The sequence below is a fragment of the Salmo salar genome, chromosome 16 (assembly GCF_965601325.2).
Source record: "Salmo salar chromosome 16, fSalSal1, whole genome shotgun sequence".
NCBI lineage: Eukaryota > Metazoa > Chordata > Actinopteri > Salmoniformes > Salmonidae > Salmo > Salmo salar.
In genome coordinates, this window is record NC_138306.1 from 13,958,756 (window position 1) to 13,972,813 (window position 14,058).

At 41.3% G+C, this 14,058-nt stretch overlaps 1 protein-coding gene across 17 annotated transcripts in view; it reads left to right on the forward strand.

The window, feature by feature from the left end:
* LOC106573205 (protein-methionine sulfoxide oxidase mical2b-like) overlaps nt 1-14,058 on the forward strand; it is a 77,471-nt gene that overhangs the window by 37,424 nt on the left and 25,989 nt on the right. For 16 of the 17 annotated variants that reach the window (XM_014148021.3, XM_045696967.2, XM_045696966.2 and 13 more), the window contains 6 exons: nt 1,363-1,453; nt 2,110-2,257; nt 9,376-9,575; nt 12,279-12,382; nt 12,750-12,821; nt 12,924-13,049. In XM_014148021.3, the coding sequence (XP_014003496.3) occupies nt 1,363-1,453; nt 2,110-2,257; nt 9,376-9,575; nt 12,279-12,382; nt 12,750-12,821; nt 12,924-13,049 (741 nt within the window). Of the gene's footprint in view, nt 1-1,362; nt 1,454-2,109; nt 2,258-9,375; nt 9,576-11,183; nt 11,322-12,278; nt 12,383-12,749; nt 12,822-12,923; nt 13,050-14,058 lie in introns of those variants that run through there. The other variant, XM_082962546.1, reaches the window with a different exon arrangement.

Genomic DNA, 14,058 nt, shown 5'->3' on the forward strand with positions numbered 1-14,058 from the left:
GGATTGAGGTCAGGGCTTTGTGATGGCCACTCCAATACCTTGACTTTGTTGTCCTTAAGCCATTTTGCCACAACTTTGGAAGTATGCTTGGGGTCATTGTCCATTTGGAGACCCATTTGCGACCAAGCTTTAACTTCCTGACTGATGTCTTGATGTTGCTTCAATATATCCACATAATTTTCTTCAAAGTGACTACTTCATGAAGCTGGTTTAGAGAATGCCAAGAGTGTGTAAAGCTGTCGTCAAGGCAAAGGGTGGCTACTTTGAAGAATCTCAAATATGCAATATATTTTGATTAGTTTAACACTTTTTGGGTTGCTACGTTATTTCATAGTTCTGATGTCTTCACTATTCTACAATGTAGAAAATTAGTACAAATAAATAACCCTTGAATGAGTAGGTGTTCTAAAACTTTTGACTGGTACTGTATATATGGAAACAAGATTGAATGGATAAAATCCACATGCTCTCTCACTCATATATGCTGACGTTGATTCCACAGGCAGTTTGGAACTCGGTAGTGAGTGTTGCAACGGCGGACAACTGGTTTGACGCATTACGCGCTTCAGCACTCGGTTGTCCCGTTCTGTGAGCTTGTGTGGCCTACCACTTCGCGGCTGAGCCGTTGTTGCTCCTTTACCTTTTCACTTCACAATAACATTTACTTACTGTCCCCTGGGGCAGCTCTAGCAGTGCAGAAATTTGACTAACTGATTTGTTGGAAAGGTGGCATCCTATGACGGTGCCACGTAAGTCACTGAGCTCTTCCGTAAGGCCATTCTACTGCCAATGTTTGTCTATGGAGATGGCATGGCTGTGTGCTCAATTTTATACACCTGTCAGCAATGAGTGTGGCTGAAATAGCCGAATCTACTAACATACTAATGACCATCAGCAGCATCAGAGCTTGGAGAAGCCTAATTACCATGACTAAACGGTCAGGTGGAATTTGACTGCCTTCATGACTCGTGACCACCGGTAATACGGTCACAGCAACGGCCCTAGGTATATACACACATCGTCTGGACCATTGGTGTCCGAAGGCTAACCCCATGTGTCCAAAGGTTAAATATAGTATGATGCAGAAATGGCTATAGTTCACAAACAACAGTGAGTTTAATCATACATTTGGCATATTTGGGCTTAGAACAGGTCAAATAAGAATACTATATGCTGCATGCATTTACACTAAATTGAATTTGTTCTGTGGCGCTTTTTGATATTTTACTAAGTATAGTACAGGGATGTGAATGGGTTAACTTGCTTAACATGTATTGACATTGGCATGCTAAAGAACTGGTTTCACAGAGCAGGTAACTCAAGTTAATATTCTAATATACTTCTCATGCCTCTCTCTCACAGGTGCGTCACCTGTTCATAGACGGGCAGCAGGACTCCTGTCCTCTGGAGCGGGGTGGACCCACACGTAGATCTGTCAATCTCTCCAGACGAGGTCAGTCTTCACAAACACAGACTGACCACAGTCTGAGACTTGCCATTTCTCAGGCCTGTCATCTCAATGACTAACCCATGTCTGATGCATCATCCTCTAATTATATCAGACAAGCTCAGACATAGGCACCCACGTAGGCCAGGATATAGAAATACAATTACGGCTGCACGTCCACCCATCATGGATCATCGACTTGAATGGGAATGTCTGTTCTAGAATTTGTATTTCTACGGGCCAGGAGCTGACCGAGACGGTTTGGATTAGTCAGACGTACAAGCATTATGGATTAGTGGCTCCTTGTGATGTTCTATTAGTAATCTGATCTGTGTGTGTCCCATAAACTTGCCTCACCTGAGAGTTAATAAAAGGGCTCATCACAGTTACACCCACTTGCAACAATGACTGCGGTCACATTACATGAAGCAGGGTCAGACATGCCCAACAAAAGCGTGTGCTGGCCTACACTCCCATACCCTCATCTCATACTACTTTTAAAAAGGTATCCATGAAGACGTATTACACTAGAGCGATGTGATGTGTACTCTAGCCAGTATTCTCTAGCCACTGTAGCCAGGTGTATTTATCTTTCTCTGTATGTTTGTTAGTTGGTGACGATGGCGTGATTGGATGACTGGTTGACCCCTCTTCTCCCACAGAGTCGGACATCCGGCCCAGCCGCCTCCTCACCTGGTGTCAGAAGCAGACACAGGGGTACAGGGGTGTGGACGTCACCAACCTCACCTCTTCCTGGAAGAGTGGCCTGGCACTCTGTGCTCTTATACACCGCCTCCGGCCAGACCTCATGTGAGAGAACACACATGCACAGTGCCTTCAGAAAGTATTAATACCCCTTGACTTGTTCCACATTTTGATGTTACAACCTGAATAAAAAATTGTTTAAATAGATTTTTCCCTCACCCATCTAAACCCAATACTCCATAATGATAAAGTTAAAAACATGTTTTTAGAAATGTTAGCAAATTTATTGAAAAATGAAATACAGCAATATCTCATTTACATAAGTATTCACATGCCTGAGTCAATACTTTGTAGAAGTACCTTTGGCAGTGATTACAGCTGTGGGTCTCTCTGGGTAAGTCTCTAACAGCTTTCAACACCTGGATTGTGCAACATTTGCCCATTTTTATTATTTTTCAGAATTCTTCAAGCTCTGTCAAATTAATTGTTGATCATTGCTAGACAACTGTTTTCAGGTTTTGCCATAGATTTTCAAGTAGATTTAACTCCAAACTGTAACTCGGCCACTCAGGAATATTCACTGTCGTCTTGGTAAGCAACTCCGGTGTATATTTGGCCTTGTGTTTTAGGTTATTGTCCTGCTGAAAGGTGACTTCATCTCCCAGTGTCTGGTGGAAAGCAGAATTAAGCAGATTTTATTATAGGATGTTTGCCTCCATTCCGAATGTTTATTTTTTTCATTTTTATTTTTTTCATTTTTATTTATTTTTTCCTGGAAAAACTCCCCAGTCCTTAACGATGACAAGCATACCGATAACATGATGCAGCCACCACTATGCTTGAAAATATGGAGAGTGGTACTCAGTAATGTATTGGATTTTCCCCAAACATATTAACACTTTTTGTATTCGGGACAAAAAGTTATTTGCTTTGCAGTATTACTTTAGTGCCTATATTAGAATATTGTTATTCTGTACAGAAGGGGTGTCAAACTCATTCCATGGATTTAATTTGATTTATTAGGATCCCCATTAGCCGACGCCAATGACGACAGTCTTACTGGGGTCCAACACAACGAAAAATACTTTACAATTTACATACATTTTAAAAACATTAACGTGTGTGCATCTATCAGTTACACATGCATGTCAGTGTATATACACACAGCAAGTAGGTCACACGGGGGAGAGGTGTTGTGCTGTGAGGTGTTGCTTTGTTTTTTTTTAAACCAGGTTTGCTGTTCACTTCTGCTATATAAGATGTAAGGGAGTTCCATGCACTCATGGCTCTGTATAATACTGTACATTTCCTTGAATTTGTTCTGGACCTGGGGACTGTGAAAAGACCCCTAGCGGGGTAGGTGTGCGTCAGTGCTGTGTGTAAGTTGACTATGCAAACAATTTGGAATTTCCAACACATTGTTTTTATAAAAACAGTCTTTCCTCAACTCTTAGCCAAGAGAGACTGGCATGCGTATTATTATTATTATTAGCCCTCTGATTACAATGAAGAGCAACACATGCGGCTCTGTTCTGGGCCAGCTGCAGCTTAACTACGTCTTTCTTTGCAGCACTTGACCATATGACTGGACAATAATCAAGATGAGATCAAATTTGAGCCTGCAGAACTTGCTTTGTGGAGTGTGGTGTCAAAAAAGCAGAGCATCCCTTTATTACTACCCATCTTTACAACCATTTTAATCTGTTTGGACCATGACACTTTACAATCGAAGGTAACATCAAGAAATGTAGTTTCCTCAACTTGTTCAACAGCCACACAATTCATTAACAGATTCAGCTAAGGTCCTGAATGTAGGGAATGATTTATACCAAATACAATGCTCTTAGTTTGAGATGTTGAGGACCAGTTTATTACTGGCCACCCATTCCAAAACAGACTGCAACTCTTTAAGGGTTTCAGTGACTTCATTAGCTGTGGTTGCTGATGCGTGTATATGGTTGAATCATCAGCATGCATGGACACCCATGCATTGTTTAATTCCAGCGGCACGTCATTGGTGAAAAGAGTAGAGGGCCTAGAGAGCTGCCCTGCGGTACACCACACTTTACATGTTTGACATTAGAGAAGCTTCCATTAAAGAAAACCCTCTGAGTTCTATTAGATGGTTCATGGTTCCATGATATGGCAGAGGTTGAAAATCCATAACACATATGTTTTCTCAACAACCGGTTATGGTCAATAATATCAAAGGCTGCATGGAAATCTAACAGTACAGTGACCACAATCTTCTTATCATTTTCTTTAAACCAATCATAAGTCATTTGTGTCAGTGCAGTACTTGTTGAGTGCCCTTCTCTATGAGCATGCTGAAAGTCTGTTTAATTTGTTTAGAGAAATAGCATTATATTTGACTCACCACCTGGATTCTGTTAGGGAGCCAGCCAGCTAACGTTAGTTAGCTAACAGTGCACTTTAGCTTAAGACATATAGCTGGCTAGCTCCACTACACAATACTTTAAAAAATTACAAATAATTTAAAGCCACGTTCGACAGGATTACCAACAGACTGACGAGCTCAAATAGACAGAAGCCTCCAATCTGAACTCCTCTCTCGGCATGTACGACCCACTCATTATCTCAACCAATCATGATGGCTAGTGGGAAGGTTGCCAACTTTTTATGTGGCTTAAACAACAAGGCTTGTAATTTAACAATTTTATTCATATTTACAGGAAGTTCACAATGTTGATTCAAAAAAAAAAAAAAAAAGAAAGTCTCTCCTGGGAAGTTGTGACTTGCGATATACGCCTAGTTCCTGAATCTGGTCACATTTGTTCAGACACAATTCTTTCCAACCGTTTGCTAAGAGCTGGCAGCAAGCTGATAAGTCTGCTGTTAAAAGCAGTAAAGGCCGCTTTACCACTCCTGGTTTGTGGAATGACTTTTGCTTCCCTCCAGGCCTGAGGACAAAGACTTTCTTCTAGGCTCAGTTTATAGCCACACCTAAGTGTCATATCTTTAGTCAGCTACCATCCTCAGTATCTTCCATCTATGTTGTCAATGCCAGGAGGTTTGTCATTGAAAGATAACAATTTTTCCACCTCTCCCACAATAAATGTACAAAATTCAAACTTACAATGCTTTTTCATTTTGTTTTTTTATGCATGAGTATTATGGCTCGCTATTCGTTGTTGGAATTTCCTGCCCAAGTTTGCCAATGAAGTAGTCATTAAAATAATTGGCAACTTCAAATGGTTTTCTGATGAATAAGCCATCTGATTTGACAAAAAATGTGTCTTTCTGCCAATAATTTCATTTAAAGTACTCTACATTTTTCATTGTCATTGATCTTGGCTTCATAACACAGTTTATTCTTTTTTTCTTTTTTTTTGAGTTTAGTCACAATTTCTCAATTTTCAGTAAGTCAGCCAGTCAACTGTGCAGCCAGATTTATTAACCACTCCTTTTGCCCCATCTTTTTCAAACCTACAGTTTTTCAAATCCAAATAGAACCTTTAAGGCTCCATGGATTTAACACCGTTTCTTAACAGGTGCATGTTTATCAATAATTGGAAGAAGCAATTTTATAAATTCATCAAATGCAGCATCTGGATGCTCCTTATTAATCACATCACATTTTTGCATCATCCACATAAGAGTTACAGCTAAATCTTTTGTATGATCTCTTTTACAATATTTTAGGCCCAGCTTTTGGAACTTTGGCTTTCCTGGATATAGCCACTATATTGTGATCACTGTATCCAATGAATACGGATACAGCTTTAGAACAAAGTTCTGCAGTATTAGTAAAAATGTGATCAATACATGTGGATGATCTTGTTCCTGTAGTGTTTGTAAACACCCTGGTAGGTTGATTTAATAACCTAAACCAGATTACCGGCACTGGTTACAGTGAGAAGCTTCCTCTTGAGTGGACATCTTGATGAAAACCAGTCAATATTCAGGTCCCCAAGAAAGTAGACCTCTCTGTTTACATCACATAAACTATCAAACATTTCACACATTTTTAGCGCTGACCGATAGCAACACCCCGAGGCTTTAGATGTGCCAGGTGAACCTGCAACCAATAACCCTTGACATAAGATCTTCTCTAAACATTACAGGGCAATGGCTCTGATAGAGATATATATATATTATATATATATATATCACAGCAACACCTCCCCCATAAGCATTCCTGTCTCTTCTATAGATGTTATACACTTGTATTGTTGTTGCTGCTGCTCTATCATCAAATTAGTCTCAGAAATGTCTATATAAATGTTATTGATTTCATGAACCTTATTTCTAAGGCTAAATATATTGATTTGGGATATTTTCATCCTTTTCCTGGGTAGCGACATATGGAAAAGAAGAATAAACAAGCCAAGAGAAATGTATACGTTCAGCAGTCCATTTATCAATTGGTGTGTGTGCTGCGGGGTTGAAGCTACGAACCCATAGGCTTGGCTCTCTCATCCTTTCCGGGCTTTTGGGAGAGGGGGAGGGTGGGCTATGAGCCTGTCATAGCAGATATAAGTAATGTCCCCATGCTCTCTGGCAGCTTTCATGGCTGGGATAAGTTCTTTCCTCTTCTGGCGCACAGCTTCAGGATAGTCCTCGTTGAGGAAGATGTACGTTCCTCTCAAGTTCTTGCCTCTTTCCAGAACAGCTACCTTGTCCTTGAACCTCAGGAACTTTGACCACTGTGGAGATTCTGCAATTCCATCCACAACCATGTTGTTCCGCCTTGATTGCACCTCGATAACGATGACGGAGAAATGAAATTATCATGGATTCACATACAGAAATGATGTCCTCTCTCAATGACTTAGATTGCTTTCATCATGCCATTCTCCTGTTTAAACTCATCGAGCTGACCCTGGGAGAAGTGCAAACTGTTCTTCAGGTCCTGGACCTCTCTGGTCAGGTCATCCAGTAATTTGACACAAATCTTGAAGCTATTTTCTTGTTGTAACAACTGCTTGTATAACTATTTTTGTTAGTTTAAAATATCTTTTACCTGTGATGGAGACATCACTGTCCTCAACAGTACTCCTGCCTGCTTTGGTCTTTGTCATGGTAGGTTACACTGTTACTCCCAGCAGTTCCAGACAGGGTAGATCGCCGGGAAGATTGGAAACAAGAACGACAAACGGCAAGGATCTACACTGTCACAAACCCGGGATAATCCGCAGTCCCAGCCACAATGGCTAATCACATCCCGGGCTCCGTTCAAGCCCTCAAGAAAACCCAGCTAGCTTGATAGGCAGCTAGCTAGCAGCTAGTCTAGCTGCCTACGCCAAGCAGCTCCTCAGACCCGGCCTTGGTCGTCAGGATCACTATACAGATGATATCGATCCCAACAACTGATGGCATCCTCTCACACCAACTTCTCTCCCTCTACTCTTCTCTCTCTACCCCCTCCTCCCCCCTCTTCTTATCGCATAACTTCAAAGGGCCTAGTGTCTGGTGTTTTTTTTTTCTTCTTTCAATTAAGACCTACACAACCAGGTGATGGAAGTTCCTTAGTAGTCAGTGACCTTAATTTATCAATTGAATACAAGGGAGGAGCGAAAACCCGCAGCCACTCGGCCCTCTGTGGAATGAGTTTTACACACGCTGTACAGTCTTCCCTCTTTTCACTCGTCAATTAGGTTAATATTGTGGCGTAACTGCAATGTTGTTTATCCATCCTCAGTTATCTCCTATCACAGCCGTTAAACTCTAACTGTTTTAAAGTCAACATTGGCCTCATGGTGAAATCCCTGAGCGATATCCTTCTTCTCCGGCAACTGAGTTAGGACGCCTGTGTCTTTTGTAGTGAGTGACTGGGTGTATTGATACACCATCCAAAGTTTAATGAATAACTTCACCATGCTCAAAGGGATATTCAATGTCTGCTGTTTTTACTAATCTACCAATAGGTGTCCTTCTTTGTGAGGCATTGGAATTCACTGCTTGACTGAGGGACCTTACAATTATCTGTATGTTTGGGGTACAGACATGAGGTAGTCATAAAAAAAATCATGTTAAACACTATTACACACAGAGTGGATCGATGCAATATATTATGTAACTTGTTAAGCACATTTTTACTCCTGAACTTATTTAGGTTTGCCATAACAAAGGGGTTGAATACATATTGACTCAAGACATTTCAGCTTTTTGATTTTTAATTCGTCAGATTTTTTTTTATAAAAAGAAACTTTCCACTTTGACATTTATGGGGTAGGGGTGTGTGTGTAGGTCGGTGACACAAACGTCTACATTTGCTCAATTTTAAATTCAGACTAACACAAACAAATGTGGCAAAAGTAAAGGGGTGTGAATACTTTCTGAAGGTACTGTGTGTGTGTGTGTGTCACACACACACAGTCATGGTCTTTTTGGCACCATCAAAGCACACACGTGTCATCTTGTCTATGGTCATGCACTGCCTTTGTCTGTCACATGTTATGCTGTTGAAAATGTGAACAGTGATTGATTGTAGACAACACTTCTGTTTAAACTCTAGGTGTGGGATTCATAAATTAGGAACTGTACTATGTGTACTGACCTTTGCGGGCAACGGCTAGATTTGTCTCAATAGAGAAATGAGAAATGGCCTAAACCACACAAAATAAGAAAGCGAGCATTCTGGTTTGGCTTTCATATTGCACGCCCAATTATGTGTATAAAGCATTTGTACTAGCAGTATGAGATACTGATGGCACTGTTGAGCAACTCCACACCTTGAAATGTTTCCATCTTACTTAAATAACAAGTGGGTGTTTTATCCTTTATGCTGTGTGAATTTGACCCGCTCAAGTCGTCTTTTGTATGTGAATCAAAATGAGTGTGGGCTGAGGGGGTGCAGCCGTGATGATCTCATCACTCTGGCTCTAGCTCCCGATTGCTTCCCCCCCCCCCCCCCCCCCCCTGTTCTCTGTGTCACAGGTAGATGTGATTTCACAGTCCGTTCTGAATTAAATCCTTTTTATGGAAAGGAAGTGTGTTTACAATCTGTTTATAACATTAATATGGGCTGTTGCTAAGGGCCTTAGACCTCACCTTTCATCTAGTGCAATGCATCTGTTGGTAGGAGTCTGGTGGTGCAGAAAGTGTAATGATTATAAAATGCAGCATTAAACCAACGTTTTTAATGCTTATCAACAAACTGTTTTGGGGCTAACATTCTCATTCCATAGGGGAAACAACTTTATTAAGGTCTTATAGGAGGTGAACCTTATGCCTGTTCTCTGTATCTCTCTCCATCCTAGTGACTTTGACTCCCTGAATGAGAAGGACTCGGCCAAGAACAACCAGCTGGCCTTTGACATAGCAGAGCATGAGTTTGGTATCCAGCCTGTGACCACGGGGAACGAGATGGCTCTGGACCAGGACCCAGACAAGCTGATGATGGTGCTGTACATCTCCAAGCTTTACGAGATGTTCCGCAACTCGCCTGCATCCATCACTGGTAGGCTGCTGTTCTGGGTCATTCTCTCACACCTCTGATGCCTCGCACAGTGTAGTCTGAAAACCAGACCCTAGGAAACAGAAATTCCTCTTTTGGCAACTTCGGAAAGGGGGGGAAAAAAATGTGTTCCGGGCTGAACTCGCTTCAGTCCGAAAACTCTCGCAACAAATCATGAGGCAGACATTCCAGAAGGTCGCTATTCGAAACCAAAGTTTGCAGACAAAACCTTTGCAGTGGTTTTAGTGGAGGTAGTTGATGCAAACTAGCCACTAGGCGAAATGCAGACATTAACCCTTTGACGCGTACCAACACACTGGTGTGATTATTCTACAGTGGTCTCTGCAGCGTACTCTCAATCCAATGTGATTCAGAACATCCAGTTTCGATTGACGCAACAGTCAGCGTTTGAGCTGACACAGTCCTTACAACCTTATGTCCTGAATGTGACCAGTTTATTTTTTGGATGCAATGCTTAGACATTTACAGAAGTTGCGACAGCATAACACAATCATCCAAACCGGAAAATGTACAGTAAGCTACATTAGTCCTAGCGCTGAGAGAAGATTGACCTAACACAAGCGGTCATATTTACAGAACTCTCGGCTGACAGAAACCATAATATGAATTAGCTATAGAAATGACTATTTACAATTCATCGTGTGTCGTCTACCATCATTCACTTCTGGACGTTTACTCATTTTTATTATAACATCTTTGGTCTGACAGACTTTTACATGACACCCAGAATGCCTTGTATAATGTCAACAAACATGTAACCAAAATAGCTGGCAAATATCTTCGCATTAGCTCATCAAAATCCGTACAACCTTCAAAAAAGCATTTTACACACGTGTCCGTTACAATCAATGCAAGAGTCCGAATGCATAATTTGTCACCAGGACTTGAAAACGTGAATAAAACAGTAAATACGTTATGCTCCATATATACATACAGTAGAAACGCCAACACGATATACTGAAAATAAGGCACTTACTTTGATAGGAACGCACACATGTCCAAAGTTATTATTTGTAAGGTGAACAACAATGAAGGCAATGCGAGACCCCCTGCCAGAAAATGTGCCAGGGGAAAAAGTTCATGCAAGACTGCGCAAATGTCTGCATACTTGATCTGGGGAAACACTGGGGAAGTGCTTGGGCTCTCTTTGAAGAGAGAAGTTTGTCCGGTTCAGTAAAGCCTCAAACATACTATGTGAATTAATGAGGAGGCAGAACACACCTCAATTCAAATTGTTGTTGGGAGATGAAACTTGTTAGAAAATTATTTCAAATTGACAAGTTGAAATATAGCCTGTAGATAATTATCATATAGCATGTGTCTTGGTTTGAGGGCAGTGCGGGTTAACTGTCCTGTTGCATAACAATCACATTTTGGAACAGTGAGTGCATTCTCACATCACAAGCATAAAAAAACTCACGCTGGGCGCAACCTTTAGAGATATTTGGAACTGATGCGTGAAAAGGTTAAAAATAACCTCCTGTGCGCCATCTTGCTAGCTACTATTTTTGTATTTTATTCAAGTGGATAAGGTACTGTAGGCAGTGGCCACAGTTCCTCTACGCCAAACTGACCTTCTATTACATACAGACGTGAACGCCGGAACATTTGAAAATTGTGGGAGGCGACCCGGATGTCTAGGGAGACTACGGAACAGTTCCTGCAGTAGCTCAAGAGTCTGTTTCCTGATGTAACGATGTGGGCTGAGTCGGGAAGCAAGTTCAGGGAGTGAGTTTTTTAAAATAAAATAAACATAATACAAAACAAGAAACACTAACAGCACACAGACATGAATCAGAAACAATAATGCCTGGGGAAGGAACCTGTGTGTACTCCCTTTGGTTCCTTCCAGCTGGTGACAGGTGTGCTCCATAACGAACAGCCTGGTGACCTAGAGGCCGGAGAGGGAGCACGTGACACCTGAAGCCTCAGAAATTGAAACTCCATGCACAAGGGTTACGTAATGGGACCCTGAAGTCTGATATGTTAATTAACGTTATTCATTTAAAGAAAAAAATATATATACTACCTACTATTCTCCATAAACTACTCCATAACTGGAGTTTTACTACTCCTGAGGTATGATTTGTTTGCAGGATTCTGAAGGTTAGATTGAGCTTAAGCTTGAACCCTTAATGAGGATAGTGTGTGACTGAGCGGTTCTGACTTTTTTTTTTCATCTGTCATGATGGGATAAGATTGCATGTTACACAACCGGGTCAGTTGTGAGAGTGTGGTATGTAAGAAATGTGTTCGGGCCCCAGTTCAGGTCATCTCACCGGGCCATGGTAATAATAATGCCTCTGATCTATAGGGCTGCCTTTTATAGAATACATTAGGAGTTTATCTTAGATTTACATTTTACATTTTAGTCATTTAGCAGACGCTCTTATCCAGAGCGACTTAAATGGCTGAGAATTCCTTCACTTAAAATACTAATGATTCAGCCCAACTGACTATTGTAATGCCCTCATAATAGTTTCTGACACTTGGTGATTAATCAAAAGGAATCTGTTTTAAATTGTGGATACTACTGTTTTGGGCATTTGTTTTCACATTTACTTTATCTGGTTACCCTCTTGATTTGGCTTGACCTAGGCTTAGAGGGCTGGTTTATTACAGTGTGCGTATTAGAGTATGTCCTGTATCAAAGCACCCATAACACACTGCTATGCTTTGTTATAGGTACAAGGGAAACGGAGGAGAACAATGAAGCGTATTCATCGGAGTCTGCATACTCGGTTTACAACTTAATGAACCGAACACAGCCCAAAAAAAGGATCCCAAAGGTACCGTGAGCTCACCCTCTCCTCCCTCCTCCTCACCCATCTACAGGCTTTAAAAGGAAAGCATTGCAACAACAAAGGCCTCCATGTAAATGCGATTTAGCCTACGTAAAGTGTGTGTCAAAATAGGTGCATGTTTACTTGACAGATGAAAGGAATTCCTATGTGCCAATAAATGACAAGAAGTAATTGAAATGTAGATTAGATAAGGTACTGTATGTGAACAAGACTGAGAGACCTAGATAATCTTCATCTTACAAGGCATACTTTCTTAATGATTACCCTGACACTCAATAACCTTTGACTGTGACGTGAATGACTGTGAATAAACAGTTGTTTTTAGGTCTATTTTGTACTATCTTTTCCTCAGGATAACGGGAAGCTGGAGGAGAACGATCCGATGAACAAAAGACGAAGAAAGGGCAGCACCTATTTAGAGGAGGTGTGTTAGTGACTACAACAAGCATCTCTCTATCACCAGTGTGGCCTTAGATGCAGCAATTTTAATGTCGATAAAGGGACTGATCATTCATTGTGTTGTTAGTTGTCCTGTCAGAGTGCCCCCCCTGCAGGTGACGGCGGGGAGCAGAATAAAGTGCGCTCAATGGCCACACAGCTACTGGCCAAGTTTGAGGAGAATGCATCGCCCGGCAGTTCCCTGCGCAATAAGGTGAGCAGCTCCAGGTGTACAGAACTCTGACTAGAGGGGTCAAGGTCGCTGTACACTGTGCTGTGTAGAGACAATGGGGGGGAAGGGAGCCAACACATTGTAAAGTCACATACATACAGACAATAAACCGTCGATGCCCTCAGTGCCGACGGTTACTGTAAGATTATTCTGTTGGTTAATTCTCTGATGGTTGATCATATCTGATTTTAGAAATCTGTACTATTGTAGTGTGTGTGTGTGTGTGTGTGTGGGGCGGGGGTTTAATCATACACGGGTAATGTTTTTGTGTTGAAATGTAAGATAATGAAGGCTCTGTGGAACCTACTTGTTCTCTATGGTACATAACATTCTGAGAGAGTTTGGAAATGGATGAAATTCATTTCATAGAGCTGCTTTTACCTCAGGGGAGAGCACGTATGTCCTTGTATCCAATACTGCAACGTCACTGCCACCATAATCATGTTTGAATATAGCCCATTGTGTTGTAAGACTGTAAAATGGGACAAATCCACCACACCCACTACCCTTGGGTACAGTTTGAGTACAAAGCTTTGACGAGGTATAGTTTATTGGTAATGGTCAAGAAAGCTATGAAGAGATTGAAGATGAATTTACAGTATCGTTATACTTCCACCAATAACATACTTCTAGTATATCGACCGCTACATTAGTCACACAGTAAAAATGAGCTACTCCACCATAAGAAGAGGCTGGCCCTGGATTATAGGATTAAAGAAAGTAGGTTGTGCATTTGGAACCTTGATGAAGAAGTGAATACAGTATAATCTGCCTGTGAAGCCCCATCAAAGGACTGAGTGGCTCTGTCTGGTTATGGTGTGGAATACCATAGATGGTATGGTTATGGTACATATACTTAAGCGATAATGTCAGAGAAGCTGGTATTTGGAGGTAAGTATTGGCACGGCTGTTATGCCCGAGACAAAGTCGAGGGTCGGCAAGCCCTCGACACCGGCTTCACGGGTATTATCACTTTTATACAACGGGTTAC